Source organism: Haliotis asinina, chromosome 11 (assembly GCF_037392515.1).
Source record: "Haliotis asinina isolate JCU_RB_2024 chromosome 11, JCU_Hal_asi_v2, whole genome shotgun sequence".
NCBI lineage: Eukaryota > Metazoa > Mollusca > Gastropoda > Lepetellida > Haliotidae > Haliotis > Haliotis asinina.
Window position 1 is genome coordinate 30972913 of NC_090290.1, and position 19330 is coordinate 30992242.

General features: G+C 41.0%; 1 protein-coding gene and 1 long non-coding RNA gene across 3 annotated transcripts in view; one reads left to right on the forward strand and one right to left on the reverse strand.

Moving 5' to 3' along the window:
• The window catches only part of LOC137255733 (cilia- and flagella-associated protein 221-like), a 252236-nt gene that overhangs the window by 132197 nt on the left and 100709 nt on the right, over nucleotides 1–19330 (reverse strand). For both annotated transcript variants that reach the window (XM_067793233.1, XM_067793234.1), the window contains exon 11: nucleotides 10999–11091. In XM_067793233.1, coding sequence (XP_067649334.1) covers nucleotides 10999–11091 — 93 coding nt within the window. The remainder of the gene's footprint in view (nucleotides 1–10998; nucleotides 11092–19330) is intronic.
• LOC137255735 (uncharacterized) overlaps nucleotides 14471–19330 on the forward strand; it is a 42644-nt gene continuing 37784 nt past the window's right edge. The window contains exons 1-2 of the long non-coding RNA XR_010954531.1: nucleotides 14471–14560; nucleotides 14697–14744. This is a non-coding gene — a long non-coding RNA (uncharacterized lncRNA). The remainder of the gene's footprint in view (nucleotides 14561–14696; nucleotides 14745–19330) is intronic.

The window sequence follows — 19330 nt, forward strand, 5'->3', positions numbered from 1 at the left end:
CTGGTATCTCCGAGACCAACTCCGGCGGCTAAAACATCTTATGCCCCGTGGGCCAGTTCAACCCACAACTGGTGCCCGTCAGGAACCTTTACAAGAGCAAAATGCTCAAGTGGCAGCAGACCCCAAACTTCTGATGGACGTCCATGTCAACCTCTTTCCTCTTCCTGATGGAAACTCTTCCGAGAAAGAGCCAATTGGCCCCGAAATTTTGGACCCTCACTCTTCCTCTTCTTCAGTTGCAGACCTTACCGAAAATCCTGTTTATATTTTGTTTACTTCTATTTATGAGGAAATTTGTGATTTACCTTTAGAGAAACGGAGGCCAATTAAACAACTAAACGTGTCTTTTCCCAAAAATGAAATTGATTTACTTAATGAAATTATCTCTTTAAAACTTCCTGCGGACTGTTCATTACATGAAGTAAATTGTTGTGTCTATGCTGCCGCTCGAACTTTGGAGGAACTTCACACAGTTTCCAAAGAACAATCTCCCAATACTAAGAACAATAAACTAAAGAAAAACCGGTTTCAAGTGAAACTAACAGAAACAAGAAAACATATTTCCTGAATAGAGCTGTGCCTGAAATTAAGATCATCAGGGAATCCCATGTCTAAACGACAAAAGGCAATTTGGAGAAAATTAAAATTACAGTACAAAACAACAAAAGAAAAGCTACTTCTCCAAATTGTCCATTCCCTTAAGGCAAAAATACAAATTTGGACCGAAAGAAAGAAAAAATGGGAAAAGAGAAATAAATTTATTAAACAAAATAAACTATTTAGAAATAATGAAAAGCATTTCTTAAGGAAACTCAAGACAAGTGGTGTTGATGAGCATGATAAACTGCCTCCCATGGCTGCCAATGAAAGGTTCTGGAAACAGTTGGGGTCTGTACCCCGTGACTGTAACCTGGAGGCACCATGGGACAGTGATTATGACCATGCAATGCATGAGAAATTAACCAGGTCGTTTGTCAGTTACATCTCACCAGATTTCTTGAAGACTGTTATAAAGAAGCCCAAATCTAATACAGCTCCAGGGCCTGATGGGCCTGATGGCATTCGAAACCGGTACTGGAAACTGTTTCCCTGTGTCCAAACACCATTACTTCACTGTTTTAACTCTCTTTACCAGAACCTTTCATTGGCAGCCATGGGAGGCCGTCTATCATGCTCATCAACACCACTTGTCTTGAGTTGCCTGTGGCTTGATATCTGAACGACATAAGTGTATATGAAATGGATGTATGTGCTATTGCATAACGTCATACTCACATAATCAAAAATGAACTGCTCTAAATGTCAAAAATCGATTTTCACCTATGACGTCAAACATCGACAGAGGTCATTCATGTGGAAAGGTGAGGGGGCATAACTCCGCTATGCTTTACATTAGGTCAATGTAACTCATTACATAGAGAGAATTTGCTGTGCATTATACATATAAAGGACAGTATATTTTCGTTACTTTTTGTTCACAGTGAACCAAACCATTCCCCAATGTGAAAGGATACCTTTTGGTAATTTCACAATTTGTTATGGAAAGATGCCAATGTACTACATCAGAAAGCAGGTAATAGCGATTTGGATGGACCTATTCGATACATAACTTAGCTCTTAGATTCCCATATTCTCCTGTTTGTGTAGATGTATTTTGATTAATTTCGCATCATTATTAACAGAGTGACAGCCACATTTTCAAATGTAATGAAATAACTTAAAATAATGCGACATTTTAGTTGACATCATGGCATGTTTTGTGCATTTTGTGACGTCGGAAAAATATGACACCGGTTTACTGATTAGTATGTCTAACCAAATTTCCACTTAATGTGTAAAAGATTTTGGCTTCTGTGTCAGAATTCAACACTTTTTAGACAAAACATAAAATGAATGGTTTTGCCACTGAAATAGCGTCCTGAGTATATCAACAATTAGACAGTTTTACTACGTATCTTATTGTGAGCAACATCTGACATTAATTTCACAACACCTGAATATTTATTGAATATTCATTTAGGAAACAGACTTTTCTTCTTATGATTAAGTAATTATTTCACGTCAGAAGTATGCAATGAAAGGTACAAAGTGATCACTTTTTCAGTACAGAACTATCAGAATATGGACGTAAGGTTTGTCCAAACTAAGACTTCACCTGCTTTATATATTTTTAAACAATTTTTGTACAAATATTGTTTGACTTAGATTTTCTGACATCAAATTATGTTTTAATTGCATTTGAATTGACTTTATTATCTAAAACAATGATAATGAATCATAAAATGTTTTTGACAAACTCGCATCTGATCAATCAATATTCACAATTGTTTTCTCTATAAAAACGACACAAACCAATACAATGAACAAGAACATTCCTTTAAATATGTATGCCTCTACATTTCATAAAATGTACAAATTATTTTCATTAATATCATCAGTTTTACTTATAAGTTGGAATTAAATCACTGTATATTAACCTGTTCATATGAAACAGTCAGATATGTTGTTCTCGGATGTTGTTTGATGGCAAGTGTCTGATGGAGTTCACACCTTGTACTCAAGAGGAAGTACTGGCTCTCATCAAGTCATCTAACAAGACCACCTGTCTCAATGATCCGATTCCAACTAATCTTCTGACAGATCATCTAGACATTGTCAACAAAAGCCTTTCATCTGGAGTTTTCCCCTCTTGTCTAAAAGATGCTGTTATGACACCATGTTAAAGAGTTCCAAACAAGATAGCAGCATTCTGAAAAACTACCGACCTGTATCAAATTTGACCTACCTCTCAAAACTAGTGGAAAAAGCTGCTACAAAAAGAATGATGGACCACTTGAATGTGCATAAAATCCTGGATGATTACCAGTCTGCTTATCGTCCTCATCACTCAACAGAGACATTGCTCCTGAGAGTTGTGAATGACCTACGGAGTATTGTCGATTTTGACTCTCCTAGACCTCAGTGCAGCATTTGATACTGTAGACCACCACAAACTCATCGATATATTGCAGCATCAAATAGGCAACTGTGCTTGCCTGGTTTACATCTTATCTCTACATTAGAAGACAATGTGTGTGCATCTCTGGAAAGTTATCTGAGAAAACTGTGATCTCTTGTGGTGTGCCGCAAGGTTCAGTACTGGGTCCTGTTTTGTTTCTTATCTATGTCAATCATCTCAAAAACGTCACTGATAAGTTTGGCACTCCTCACTTCTCATATGGTGATGATGTGGAACTGATGAATAATTTCAATTTAGACTCCTTACCTAGTACCCTTCAGCAGATTGAAACATGCACATCTGAAATAAAATCGTGGATGACTGAGAGGAAACTAAAACTAAATGACAAGTATTGCTAGTGGGAAGACAACAACACATTGACAAGGCAAAGGTGGAACAAGTGAAGATTGCCTCTGCTTGTATCTCTCCCTCAAGACAGGTCAAGGAGTGCAGCTGCAAATGGATCTATCCATGTCCTCACAAGTTGAACATCTGTGTAAGATCTGCTACCAAAAATCTTTGTACCATTGGAACAATCCGGAAGTACATCCCCATGCAGAGTGCACATACTCTAGTTAGATGTCTCGTTATTTCCCACCTTGGCTATTGCAATAGCCTCCTCATGAGTCTCTCTAAAGAACACATACAAAGACTCCAGAAGGTTCAGAATACTGCAGCCAGAATCTTCTAAATATGACCACATATGTCCTGTGCTAAAAATGTTACATTGGCTCCCTGTTCCATACCGGACAGAGTTCAAAGTCCTGTGCATCGTCCACAAGTGTCTCAACAATCTTGCTTCTTCATATCTATCATCCCTGTTAACCCAGTATGTCCCATCCAGGACTCTTCATTCCCAGAATCAGCAACTGATGATAGTTTCCCCAGCTTGCATCTCGAAGAAAAGGTTTCAACACTTTGCTCCACTCCTATGGAACTCTTTGCCCCTCCACTTAAAACTTTCTGAAAGTATAGATTCTTTCAAGAAAAATCTTAAGACTTTTTTCTTCACTAAAGCCTTCCAATGACTCTTCTATTCTCCTTAAACTTAAGTTCCCAGCGCCATGAGCATGCATTCGTGGGTGGACACTGGCTCTTTATAAATATCCCTATTATCAGTATTATTAGATGACCGCTAACAAGGGTACACAAGATTTTGCGAGGACTCTTTTCTTGATTTAGGGATCTTTTGTACATAAATGTGAGATATACGTAATCAGAATTATTCTGACTATCTGTGTATTGTTATCCAATCCATAAACTGGAATTTTTGGCACTTAAGTGGGCTGTCTGCGATAAATACCAGGAATATCTATATGGAAGTCGTTTTGAATAACAACCAACAACAATCCTCTTCTGATGTCTTTTAGCGGCATTTTGAAGATGCTATGTATTACCAAGATCTGTTATGGATTGAACTTTTGTTTTGATTCTTCAAACACAACCTTTCAAGGTCTTTTCCAGATCCCTTCATCAGGTGAACAACAGTTAATGCTATGATGTCAACCCTATGATGTCATACCTGTAACACCACAAACACAGGGAAGGGAACAGCATAAGTGTAGTTAAAACTTATTTTGTTACTTACATGATGGTGATGGATTGAAAGACAGTGTTAGTGAATTAAACTAGATTTGAAAGTTATGATAAATTTATACTATATTAGAAGCTTGAACATTAATACTAGATTTGAAAGTTATGATAATTTTATACTATAATCAAAACTTGAACATTAATACACAGTAATAGTTAATTATAAAATAATAGTTAATTACTTTTCAGAATGAATAAATGAGTGACTTCACAAGTTTCAAACGTCCATTATGAGTTAATTAGTATAGGAGAAAACACGCTTCCAAGGTTTTGGTTGACAATGTAAAACTGGAGGGGGAGGGAGATTTGCAGTTCCAATCCCGCTTAGGAAAACATTTGTGTTGTGAGTTTAACCTTGAACGATATTTTTCAGTTGATTTCAAACACTCATGTATCATTTGAATGTTGACATAAAGTTAGGAAAAGTAAAACCTGGGAAGCGGTCTTACTAGCAAAAAGCAAAACCTGGGAAGAGGTCTTTGAAGCGAAAAGTAAAACCTGCCCCTCCAAAACAAAAATCTCAAGATGCGGTTATTCTGGCAAAACAAGAGATGACCTAATATATAGTGAAAAGCACACTTTAGGTTTATATATATGTCCCACGCACTTGGCAGGTGAAAACCTTGGTCTCGATTAATGGCTGGTTTGTGTCTCCGAAATTTACATTGATGCCAGTCATTGTTGTTAGTAAAAAGCACTCTAATATTGTTCCACATGATTGTATGACTGGGTTATTTGTTATGTGCTCTGAGATCGATGACTTATCATTTTGTTTATAGACTGATGACTTATGTTCATCAACATGGGTGTTGATGGGCCTGAGAGTTTCGCCAATGTATTGGTCAGCATGTTATTTGGAATAAGCATGATCTAGGGTTGGGGCTTCCATTTCTGTATCCCCTTCCATTTGCTTGTATGAGCGTCTTAAGTGTTGGACCACAAGAGAATGATACATCAAAGCCTATTTTGCTTTTGAATAGTCAGGCTGTCTGGTGACTGACTAGTCCCACGTAAGGTATAGTGATCCTGATCAGGGATGGTTCAGGCTTGATGTGTGGTTCTGATAATTCAAGTGTTTTGGTGATAGTCCTGGATACAAGATGGGATGGGTAGCCATTGAGGGCTGTGAAAGTTCTCTTGAGGTGATCTATTTCACTGCTTAAATTATCTGGGTTGCACACTGACTTGGCTCTACTTGTGAGAGTGGCTATAATTGCTCGCTTGATGACATGAGTTAAAGTTGATGTTCTGATCCGCGCGAGTTGGCTTCCTGTACACTAAGATGACGAGACCTTCGTCTGTTGGTTGGAGAGCGACATCAAGAAAAGGAAGTTGCTTGTTCTGCCCAGTCTCCATGGTGAACTTTATCCTTGGATGTTGGCTGTTGAGGTTCTGCAGTAGCAATGCTGGGTCAATGCAAGATGCCACTGGTCATAGATGGTTAGCTGTTTTGTCCATGTATGACTTCAAAGTAACCTACTGTGCAGATAAAGTCAACAAGAATGTGGATGCATTATCTTGCCACCCTCAGTTTACTTATTCAGGCAGATATAGTCAAAGCCATTTGTTATTGTCAGACCATGAATTGAGTCTTTAGCTGCATGTCCAGCTGTCCTTGAGGAAAGCAAAATCCCTTTTAAGCGTATTGATTGGGTATTTGAACAATCCAAGGATCCTGAGAAAGCTATGGTAGCAGGTATTGTCCTGAAGGAGTGAAAACCTACACCATGTCAACTTCGTAAGGAAACTAATGTTGTACATAGCCTTTTGGAACAATGGTCAAAATTTGCTTAAGAGATGGTGCTCTCTACAGAAAGAGGTGGCATAAAAACAATTAGCATATCAGTTTGTCTTACCAAAACAGCGGCAAACACTTGTTCTACAGGCGTTACATGATGATATGGGACATCAAGGATGCGACAGAACACTGGATTTAGTGCAGTCATGGTTTTTATTGGCCTGTTTTAACCATTGATGTGGATAGAAAGGTCAGGTGTTGTGGCAGATGCATCCGGTGGCAACATTCTCCAAACCAAGTAGCTGCTTCGTTGGTGAATATCACCACAAATCAACCAAAGGAATTGGTTTGTATTGATTATCTGTCATTAGAGGAAGCTAGAGGTTGTAATATTCTAGTGATCACTGATCATTTTACCAGGTTTGCACAGGCTACTCCTACAAAAAAACAGATTCCTATGACAACAGCTAAGGTCTTGTTTGATTTTTTCCTTCATTATGGGTTTCCAGAGCAACTACAGTTTTGCCCCGTTTATCCGAACGCTTGTGTTTTTATTGAAATCGTCCGGATAAGCGAATTTTCGGATATCTGAATCACAGGCCATATGTACAAAGAAATGTACAATTAAACGAACATAGTAGGCATCAGACATAATGTTTATTGATTACACAGTGCATTATATCAGTGCATACAATTTACAATGTCTCATACCTGATCATGCTCGCTTGAAAAAGTCTGTCATAGCCTTCTGCACTGGCTTTGTAGAATAGCGAGTGGACTGTACTTTAAGTAAGAGTTCAAGATTCTCACTGTCACCTGCACACTCATTATAGCTAATCAGTTGGTCAAGGCAAACACGAGCTTCCTTGTGAGACATGGGCAGGGGAGGTGGCACTTGCTCAACTTCGTCATCATCATCAGCCTCGCTGTCGGAACACACTGCTTAGAGGATGTCAGTGTCATTCAAAGACTTGACGGTCACTTCGTCACTGTCGACACTGACAAGATCATAGGCAGTGACATTCACAGTTGCAACTTGTGTGTATGATCGTAGTGCATCTTGAAGTTCCGACAAGGCCATGTCTTCTTGTGGGTCCTCACTTGATTGGATAATATCCACATGACAAAAGCAGTTCGCAATTGTCTTTTCGCTCACAGCTGTCCAGGCTTGCTTGATCATCTGGATTGCAGTGCGTATGTTGACAGCTGGTGTCTGGTTCGTGCCAATACACTTGATGAAATGCCTCAAAACAAGCTTGCGGTAATGTGCTTTGAAAGCACGGATTATGCTGGCATCCATCGGCTGAATGTGTACAGTCGTGTTGGGTGGCAGAAAGTGTAATTTCACATGTGTCAGCTTCACATTGTGGGTGTGCGTTATTCATCAATAATATGACATGCCTCCCTCTCAATCTCATCTGCCTGTCAAATGATAATAACCAATCACGAAAGAGTTCTGAAGTTTGGATTTTTAGTGAACCATCTGCATTTGCACACAATGCTACACTGACTCGTTCTTTAGAGCGTTTTGTACCACTGACAGGTTGAGATGCAAGTGTCTGATTCGGTCCAAGTTTGAAGAACAATCAAGTCTCGTCTGCATTGAAGATCTCTTGCTCCTCATAGTCTTCAAGCACCTTCTATAGATCTTCTTGGCCCTTAATCACAGCTTCTTTATCAGCACTTGCCACTTCGCCTTCATATTTCCTGATTGATACACAATGTCTTGATGTGAACCATGTTAACCAGCCCTGAGGATAAGCAAAGTCAGTGATACCCATGCTATCTCCAAAAGCATGTGCTTTTTCAATTACCATTTTGTCTTTGATGGTCACATCAGAAATCCAAAGATAAAGTGCTTCTTCCATCTTCTTATGTTTAGCATTCTGAGCATGTGATAACTCCGACGAACTTTCAGGAATTTCTAGCCATTTTGATTTGTCTTTTAGAATGTCACTGATTTTTGACTTGCCAATGGTGTGACTGAATTCTGTGCCGAAGTGTCTGAGGGATACTGCTCCTTGTATCTACAAATTTCTCTCTTTTCCCTCACTGAAATAGCATGCCATTTACATTTGTTTGGTTGACTTGTCATTTTGATCGACTTACAAAAAATTGTTTCTCAGAGTAATTATAGTGACCTACAAATTGACACGCCTCAAAATGAACTCAGTGTCAGAACTAATCTTCTCACGCTTCAAAGACTGGCGACTTCTTTCATGTTATGGCATGCGAGGCCCTTGGTAATCGCGTAAACATGTGTAAACATACAGTGCTCAGCCATCCCGATATACGAGAGAAACAATGTACATAAATTGGTGGTTTGTATGTGAAAATGACTGTACGGTTACGGAAACCGGATTTCCGGATAACTGAGTAATTTTACAACGTTGTGAATTCGTTTTAAGGAATTTTCGTTCGGAAGGCAGGTTTTCCAGATATCTGAGGTTCGGATACGGGGCACGACTGTACATAGTGACAAAGGAAGGAATTTCGAATCCAAGTGATCAGATCTTTATGCAGACTAGCACCTTGCCGTATCATCCTATGGAAAATGGTATGGTAGAACAGTTTAACCAGACTCTTCTCAAAATGCATGGTGCTTTGGAAGATAATCAGAAGGAAAATTGGAAAATATATGTTCCAGCTCTTGCCCATTCATACAATGCTACCAAACATGATAGTACAGGTTACACGCCTTTTTTTCTCATGTTTGGACGCCATCCACATTTAGCTTTGGATGCATTTCTTGGTCTATGTTCTGAGGATTTTCATGAGAGGTCTTGGTCGTTGTTTTTTCTGAAGGTCCAAGGGTTCTGGTAAAGAATGTGGGTTTGAAAGGAAAACATAAATTTTCAGAGTTTTGGTCTGGGGAGTCTTATGTTGTACTTCGTCAGCCCAACAAAGATATACCAGTTTGCATCGTCAAATGAGAGGATGAACAAGGTCCCATAAACGTTGCACAGAAACATGCTCCTTCCTTTCATGTCTCTGCCACTTCCTTTTGAGCAGGTATCCAGGCAAGATGAATCAAACAGGGCGTGGTCTCTGAGGAATTGGATCATCTTTTGTCGGATAACATTGATTATGAACATTGGGTAGTTCTCTCTCGGAGTGTCCACAGTCTCAAATGATGTATGTCAGTGTTGTACATACCAGTCAGGAGCAGAATATGGATGTACAGATTTCTACCAATCTTGATCTGCATGTCACTTCATTTGTAGGGAAAATCTCGTCATGAATGAAGACAGACGACTTGGTTCAGTGGTGGTAACTGGGTCATGCATCATCAAACCAGTTCTGAAATTTTTTTCTGAAAAGATTCATTCTTTGTAGATAACTTGTATATGTATGCTAATATGAACTGTTGATTTTAAATTTCAGATGGCGATGACTTTGAAATGTCAGGGACGACATCTTCACGATGAGGGTGAAGGTGTCACAGAAAAAATCCTGTTTTGTCATTAACCTTACTTTCAAGCACTCTCACTGACGCTGGCATAGACAGCCCACCTTACTTGTAGTCTGAGAGGTACATCCTGGGCCTTAGCACATGCAGTCCATGCAAGTGTTGCAGAGGCAGGTCATGTGACTCAGCTCTCTTTAAAAGCTACATGTGTCAGAGGCCCAGCATATAGGTCTGCCGCCATGCCAACTGGTGAAAGAGACCTTAAAAGCACCAAACCCAACAACAACAGAAGCCCAGCACACACTGTATCAGGCAGCAACTCTAACATGTTGTTGTGGTCAACAGGCATGTTGTTAATTTTGAATGATTGTTGTGGTAATTATGCAAAATGTATTTATTTCTCATGGATGACTTATATTGAACATAATATCAAACAATATTTTGGGAGAAATGCAAGTGATTATTTTAATCGTTTAAAGTACAATTAATTCCACTGAATATATTGTGAATATTTGACAATTATTTAACCTTGATATTGTCTATGGACACACCATGTCAGGCAACAACTCTAACATGTTGTTGTGGTCCACAGGTTTTCTGTTCTTCCAATAAAAACACATGAGATAGAATCAACTGTCTGTAGTTCCTGCGACATCTAGATAGTAAGTTGAGGAGCTGGTTCAACTTTCAGAGCAAAAAATCATGTGTACTTTTTGGTTAGCTATGGTCTATTATCTATGATGACTAAAACACACATTTGATTTATTTGCATCCGCAAACTAATAACAACAGCTTTGCCACTGGCTACTATGTACTATGCATCATTTGACCCTTTATTCGTGACACCTAGCATATTAAGAAACAGACTGGGCATCTTATCCAATATTAAATAATTAGAACTCATGATTGATTGACACATGTAACAGAAATTGTGAAGGAAACATGCAATCTTGGATATCATGTGTCAAATATAATAAATTCCAATCACACATATTACGACAGTTTGACTACACTCCCTTATGTGTGAAGCAATAATAAATCCCTAAAATTGTCAAGGGGTATCAGGAAATGCAGGGTGTGTTTTCTGGTATGTCTCTAACATCTATAGCAAGCATGCTGTCAGGACTTACCTCTGCATAAACATTTCTTCAATTGGCAATGGAACGCTAAGACTGATACTGCTGTATTAGTGTACTAGTGCTTGTTTTCTTGCTTGGCACTTTGACACAGATATACATCATAATGTTTGAGTCCCCTTACCTCTTCTGCATCTCTCAGTGTCCTCTTAGAAGTACACTTTGTGGAGGCTCTCTTGTACTCACTCTCTGGCACGCAGTCACCACGCTTGTTGTACTGTAATTATATAAGTATAAGTTGTACAGAGTGCAAACTTAGAGTGAGTGAGTGAGTTTAGTTTTACGCCACACTCAGCAATATTCCAGCCACATGGTGGCAGTCTGTAAATAATCAAGTTCGGACCAGACAATTCAGTGACCAACAACATGAGCATCGATCTGCGCAATTGGGAACCGATGACATGTGTCAACCAAGTCGGCGAGTCTGACCACCTGATCCCGTTAGTCGCCTCTTATGACAAGCATAGTCACCTTTTATAGCAAGCATGGGTTGCTGAAGGCCTATTCTACTCTGGGACCTTCACAGTGCTGCAAACTAGATTCTGACAGTGAAAAATGTACAGGCATACAACATATGCAGAAAGATTATCTGATATCCTGGTATAAAAGTTAATTGTACAAACTACCCTTTGTCAGTGAGTTTGAGTTTAGAAGGAAATGTTTTCAACCTTGTGTTATAATATGGTCTTGGGTCCAAGTGTGGGTTCTGGTGAAATCCCTTATCTACCTAGCGTGCTGGTTTGCTTGGGGGACTTAACTCAGAAAAGAGTCCGAAGTCACAAGAAGATAATTACAACTTTATTAACAAGAAATAGAATAACAAGGGTGGCCACAGAGAGTCGGTACAACCCTCTGGGCTGAGGGCTAGAGCTGACCTGTGATGGGAGTCTAAACCCTACTGATGGACAAATGGAGGTGGAGACTATTTGACTAAAATTGAAACGATACAAAGATTATGATTTGCTGACTGATACAAAAATGGGTGCAACCTACAATAGCCAATGAAATGCAGGATCAAAAATGGGGTGTGTTCTACCAGAACTTACTATTTCATAATTTCTTTTGTTCTGTTAGACCTCTTACTGTTGATATGCATAATGGATCTTGCATGTGACATATTTATTCATGAAAAGTGCAGGAATAAGCCATATTTTGTATTGCCCATTTCTGCCTTATAATCAATGCAACTGCATCTTGTGCATGAAGAGATGAAAGTTGATCATGTTTAGTGTGTTTTCTTTTCACTGTCTTATGTCCAATGTCGGATGCCCAACTTAAGGAACCAATCCTGTATAGAGCTTCACTCATCTGCATCCTCCTTGTTCTAGGAGTCACGAATTTATATTGACTGTTCTTTTTACTGCTAGTATGGCAAGCATTATAAAATGCATGTGCATGTTTTAGTTCTATCCACAAAAGCACAAATATGTTTCATTTCTCATTACTGTTCAAGTAATTAAAAATAATCCACAAGAATGTACCAGACCCACTGACTGACTGAACAGGTTGTATTACATGTGTTAAAACTGATCCCGTGCCATGGCGTAATGGGCGTGAAGCAGAATTTTGTTATTACAGAAAGAAGTCTCACCCACGTCATTAATGTATGCGGCCCGCATTGACCTATATACCAAATACTTGTGCCATTAAAACAGACGTCTTGCCTTCGTTCTCGATCACCATCACAAGCTCATTCCCGTGATTTTACCACTCTGCTTCTCTACATTCTGCAAATAACACCTGTCACAAGACCGTTGTGTTGGCGTATACACAAAAGCTCATAAATGTGTCAATAGATAATTGGTTGTGTTGTCAATACATGTGGATTGGAACAAATACACTCAAATGGATTAAATAAATTAAAAGATTAATATAATCATATACAAGAAGTATGTTATAGAATGTTTAAATGGTGTGTGTGCATATATATATAAACTTTGTATTGCATGTATGTTGAGTGGTAGCAGTGTTGATACAAACTGTAAGGCTGTTCACAACCCCATTTCATTTCTATGAATAAATTACAAACACAATAAATAAGTAAGTAAGTAATCCTCTTACTCTTAAAATCAACAAGTTCGGTCCACTGGCAAGGAGGATACCACTGGTGGGATTATTTGGATGATTTGGGTTGGTGTTTTGACAATACTTAGTCTTGATGAACAGTAGTCTATATGAACAACATGCTCAATTGGAAAAATTTGTATTAAAGTGAGATACCTTTATTTACATGTTTCACAAACTGTGCACTGTCCATTGTATTTCTTCTACCAAAGTATACAATAGGGATGCTCGTCTCAAACAAGAATTAATGATGTAGACTCACAGGGTATGTATGCTGGTGAATGTAAGCATCTTGAGAAAGGGGTTTTAATTAGTAACATCTGGACTGTTAACAGGTAATTCAAGGCAGATGAAATCAGCAGAAAAAAGTCTCTGTCTGTCAGAAATCAGCAGAAAGTTACAGAGTGAAAGAGCAACTCAAAGTATTTGGATGAGCTTTCGATATCTAAATAAATAAATATATAATTAAATAAATATATGAACACCGAATGGGAAAATGCAGTTGATCATTGCACGCCAACATACGGACATTTTTGCTATCGTGAATTTGAGACTTTACATCTACAAAGCCGTTCAGAATGTCTGTCAGCGATATTTCTTTAGAGGGCACATTCAGCTCTGGCGAGTATATTATAGATAACACAAGAATATCATTTGTAAAATCAGTAAGACATGATGACGTCATGTGTTCCTTCAGCAGCATGACTGTTGAGAAATCTTACACTCAAGAGTATCCCTGCATTTGGTAAGTGTTTAGTATATTGAATTCATGATGTAAGAACAAACAGCCCGGCTAATTGGCTGATCAAAGGTTTATTACATGTCACAAATATCCTTCCCAGGGTCTTAATCAGGCTATGGGATGGAATATATTCCCCCAAGTAACACTGCCTATTTTTTTGTGGTTGCGCTGAAGGATTACATGTTGCGTGTCATTTCATGAAGCAAGTTAACATTCACATTCATAAACATGATGTAATCTGAATTGTGTGATGTTGGATGTATACTTCTGCCTTTTGTATCACATTACAGAGGATATATATGTCAATTGAATGTAAGATTTTATACAGGCTATGGGGTTTCAAAATGTTTTTTCTCCCTGTTGTGAAGTGGATACATTACTCTGTCTTTATGCCTGCATGCTCCGAGTTACCTAGTCTGTCGTACAGACCCTGAAGTATAAATATCCAAGAAAGCCCACGCAAGTCTAGAAAATGTGGCAAGTCTAGATTTCCATAGCTTCAATGAAGAAAGTCTCAGGGCTCCATTTCATTATCTTATTTTTTTTTCACTATGAATGTTTTTTCAGTAAAATATGTTCATTTCAGAGACTAGCTGTTAGTCTACGAGTCACCATATAATGCTTGTGTCCGATATTTGTGTTCCAGGGAGTGAATTCCAAATGAGAGAAGAGCAAACTAGTGCCACTGACTCTGTCCAGAGCAACCAGGTAATTAAAGTGTCACAACTGCATATTCTCAGCACGGTCTAATGCTACTTCTACAATGTATTACTTGAACGTAACATGCGTCAGGATATTCATTAGGATGTATCTGTCAGTAAAGTCAAACCTTATTCCATCTCAACCTGTGCAACTGCAGTGGCTACATTCATGTTATCAGGTACGTTGTCCCTGGTGTTGCAATCTGTGTTGCTTGTGAGTCTGGCTGAAGTAATTACAACATGAATGAGGTGACATCATTAATGGTTATGTAAGTGACGTTTAAGTGTGTCACATACTACTGTTTCTAATTGCAGACAGCAAAACTGAAGACAATGAACGCTTCAACCTTGACAAGAGATACTGTAAGTGTAAGATTATATAAGGGATAATCTACAACAGGGATAGGTCACTCCCTTGCTTTCTTTACCATTTGTACTAATTAATGTGTGCCTCGTCATGCTCCATCGCACTCAGTGATTTGGCTCGTTCCCAGTGCAACTTCAGCTGTGTTTAACAGTACTGCAGGCTGTTTATTGTATCAGTCGGAATTTTGTGAATGAATGAAAAAAATAAAGAAAAAAGTACATGTGTGAATGAATGAAAGAATAAATGATACACCACGGCCATCCCTCCCAAAACATGTTTAAGAACGCAAAAGCATCGATAGAACACATGTGTTAACATCAGCTGTCCATTTAAAAAAATCTATCTTGTGACATTTTTGTTTATATTAATAATTAATTCAGATATCTTATTACACGTGGGGAATGGCATAGACGTTAACAAATTGTTCACTGACACTGTCACACACCTCTCAAAACAGAAAGTGTAAAAATACCACAAAGCTTTCCAGTTTTGTCAAATAATAAGATCAACAAGAAATATTAAGATTAACAAGGAAGAAAGAAGTTACAGAATTATAAACCTCAAGCATAAGATTGATTTTGCACATATTCTTACAGACATAAAACCTTGTGTTTTTAAAGAGGTTTCATTAAAAACAGCAATGACTGTCCTCAGCAACACAGACAAATCCCAGAATCCATGCAAGCGTAGATGAACACCTTCAAAGGAAGAGGTATTTTCATAACCCCAGACCTCACATCCATATAAAAGAATAGGGGTGACCCTACAATCAAACAGTTTCAAATGACAAGCAATGGAAAGTTTAGGTTTTCTACCTTGGTTTAATACAAAAAGCATTGCCTTTGTTGCCTTTTCCACCAATATACGTTTGGTTTCAGTAAATTTGCTATTCTTTTGTAGTGTAATGCCAAGATAGGGATAAAAATCTACATATTCCAAGATATTATCTTTATGTCATGTGGGCAAACTGTAATTAGCCTTTGGGATTTATTAGGTGTAAATTTGAGGCCTCGTGAACTGTTTTACCATCACCCACCAGTTATCTCCCCTTGTGGATATTTACAAATTGTAAATGTCTTGTAACTATCATCTTTCCAAAATTGTAAATGTATTGTAAACATCATCTTTACAAAAGGTTTACAAGCTTGTTAATGTGAACTTTTTTTTCCAGTGTATAAGATAAGACACCACCACTAGTTTAATTGTTTTAGCTACATTGTCAATGATTCTGTTCATCAATTGTGAGGTTAGTTCAATCGGCTAGGCCGTTCGCGCCCTGCCCACTTGTGAGAACTGACAGGCCAAACCGAGCACACTCACTGGACAGTCTGTCTGTTAATGACGGATGAACGTGGTCAGTTGGCTCCAAGTAGCAGCAGAGCAGATCTCCTCAATGGGCAGGACTGACGCATGTGCCTTAGACGTTGCCACTGCCCTAACCGAATGAGCCTTTAAAGCTTCAGGGGGTGTACGACCTCTTGAGGTGTATCCCATACAAATGGCAGAGACAAACCACCTAGATATGGTCTGCTTGTTCACCGGAAGGCCAGCCTTGCCACCACCATAACAGCAGAACAACTGATCATTTTTCCTAGTGTCCTTTGTTCGTTTGATATAACCTTAAGGGTCTTACAGACATGTAAGACGTGAGCACGTGGAAGAGAGGCACCAGGCAGCGAAGGCTGCGTGAAAGCAGGGAGCTCAATAGGTGCCGTTATGTGAAAGGTGCTATCTCTCTTAGGACGGTAAGTATCTGGCAATCTGATGCTCACTCTGTCTTTGTGAAACACAGTCAATTCCGGGTTAGCAGACATAGCATGCATGTCGCCCACCCATCAGCCAGAAGTTACACAAGAAAAGTAGTCTTCCATGTCAACAGCTGGAGGGAAAGAGCCGACAGATTGTGAAACAGAGGACCAGACAACCAATCAAGAATGATTGGCCCACAGGGGACTAATCCGCTGGATAGATGGACGGATTCTGTCCATGCCTGCTAGAAAACGCTGAACTATAGGGTGCTGCCCCAACAATGCACCGTCAAAAGGTATATGGATGGCAGAGATTGCCGTGGAGTATCCTTTAACTGTTGAAGCGGCCAGACCGGCTACCAGCTTAGATTGAAGGAACTCCAACACAAATACTAGATCTGCAGAAAAGGGATCGAGAATCCCCCTGTCGACACACCAGCATGCATAACAGGCCCATCTATCCTCATACTAAACGTTTGTCGAATCCGTCCGTGATTCTTGTGTCTGCAACTGGTGCAGGAATTCCTCTCTCTTGGAGGTGATTCTGGACAGCGGCCAGGCCACCCACTGAATCCTGGGATTCGGGTGTGGCACTCCGTTCTGGGACAGTAAGTCCGGTCGAAAAGGGTAACAGTACAGGAGGCTGAGCCAGAAACCTGATAATCACTGGAAACTAACTTTGGGCCAACCACAGGGGTGCCAGAAAGCACAAGTAGTCGAACTGGTTGAGTGGCCAGCTGCGAGAGGACTCGTGAGATCAGAGGAACTGGTGGGGTCCGTCCAGTCGAGCAGAAAGGCGTCGTTGGCTATCGCTCTCGGATCCGGTATCCGGAAGCCAAACACAGGAAACTGATTCGTCACTCCAGAGGCAAATAGATCTAACTGTAATGACCCCAACAACCGGGAAATAATCCCGAATATCCCCCGATGTAGCATCCACTCTTGTGGGGCTAGTATACGTCGCGAGAGCGCATCCACGCGAACGTTGTCTATGCCCGGGAGATAGACGGGTAGCACCTGAATGTCAAACTGGTCACACCACAGTAGAAACTGCCAAGCCTCCTGAAGGAGGGACGGAGACTCTGTGCCGCCTGGCTTCAGGATATATGTCATAGTGGTCTGGTTGTCCATCTCTAGACGAACCACCTGACCCCATACTGACTCCATGAAGCTCTCGAACACCCGGCGGACTGCTCTCAATTCCAACAAATTGATGTGCAGGGTGACTTCCTGCTCGGACCAGTGGCCTGAGACTGATAGTTTGCCCAGGATGCTCCCCCCCTCCCCCCAGCCCGTGAGGGAAGCGTCCGTCTGAATCGAGAGGGAAGGTGTCGGTGTCTCTAAGGGGATCCCCCTGGCCAATTTCTGACTTCCCTCCACCACCGCAGGTCCGTCCACCATCGTAGCTCTCCGAGTGGGACCACAACTGGGTCAGTGCCTCAACCTCGCACGCCAGACCATGTCCAAGGTAGCCACCATGTTGCCCAGCAAATGTAGCCAAGTTCTTGCTGTGGCCCTGGGGGACTTGAGGAACTGAGACACAGTTCTCTGGACTTTGAAAATGCGGTCTGGGGCTAGGGAAACAATTCCCTGTGCCGTATTGAACCATGCTCCCAAGAATACCAGATCCTGCGTAGGGGTATGGTCTGATTTCTTGAGACTGATGATCCAGCCGAGCTTCAACAGGATGTCCATCACTTGCTGTGTGGCATCGTGTGATAACAGGTGCCCTAGGGCCCTCAAAAGCCAATCGTCCAGGTACGGATGACATCTGCCCAGTGACCTGGCTAGCTGAGCTGGGATCAACAAAAGTTTGGTGAACACCCTCGGCGACGTGGAGATGCCGAAGGGCAGAACCCGAAACTGATAACACTTCCCGTCGAACGAAAACCAGAGGTATTTCTTACCGGAGGTAAGCGCCCTTGAGATCGATTGACGTGAGCCAATCCCCTGTCTCTAAGGAAGAGATCACTGAACGTAGTGTCTCCACCCTGAAGGACGGAACCTCAGCCCTCAGCCCTCAGAGATTCAGAATGGGCCTGAACCCTCCGTCCTTCTTGGTCACAAGGAAGTACGTGGAATAAAACCCGTCTTCTTGTTGACCTTCCGGAACCACCTCGATGGCTGCCTTGTCCAGTAACTACTGGATCTCAGCATGGAGGACCTCTGCCTTTTCCTGGGAGAATGGCACGGGCGTGTGCCGAATCCCTGAGAAGTGTGGAAGGCGCCGAAGGGTATGCAGAAGCATGAGTGGGAGCCCTAACAGGAGGGTTGCTCTAACAGGGGCTTAGAGTCATTGAAAGTGCTGACAGCCTCCGCGGCCTCCCGCACAACCTGCAAAGCCCCAAGGAAGACCCCAACGTGTAGGGCAATGCGAGGAGTGCCTGTTGTATAGCAGGAGAGTACCTAGCTACGGACAACCATAGCCGCCGCAAGCCCATGACGGCACCCATCACGCTAATGCTGTCCCACGCCAGATGAGAGTGTATGTCCATGAGCTGCTTCCACAACACTGTCGTTGACAGTGCTCCCTTGGTCCATCAGCTGACCCTGCAAAGCAGATAGGTACGCTGAATGGACCGCAACTCGCAGCTGCTGGGCAGCAGACCTATACGCTTCCTCAAAGGAACGATTAGCAGACTTCAGTGCTGGAGCGGACGTGGAGAAGGGAGGCAGCCGCCGGCTCTGCCTCGCCAAAGCCAAGGAAGAGGAGGAGGACCCCCCCAGGGTGACTGAGGTGTAGACACACTCGTCCACCATCGGTGGCTCGAAATGTATATCGTCATCCAGTTGGTACCGACGGCTGATCTCTGGGAGATTGAAGCGCGTATGGG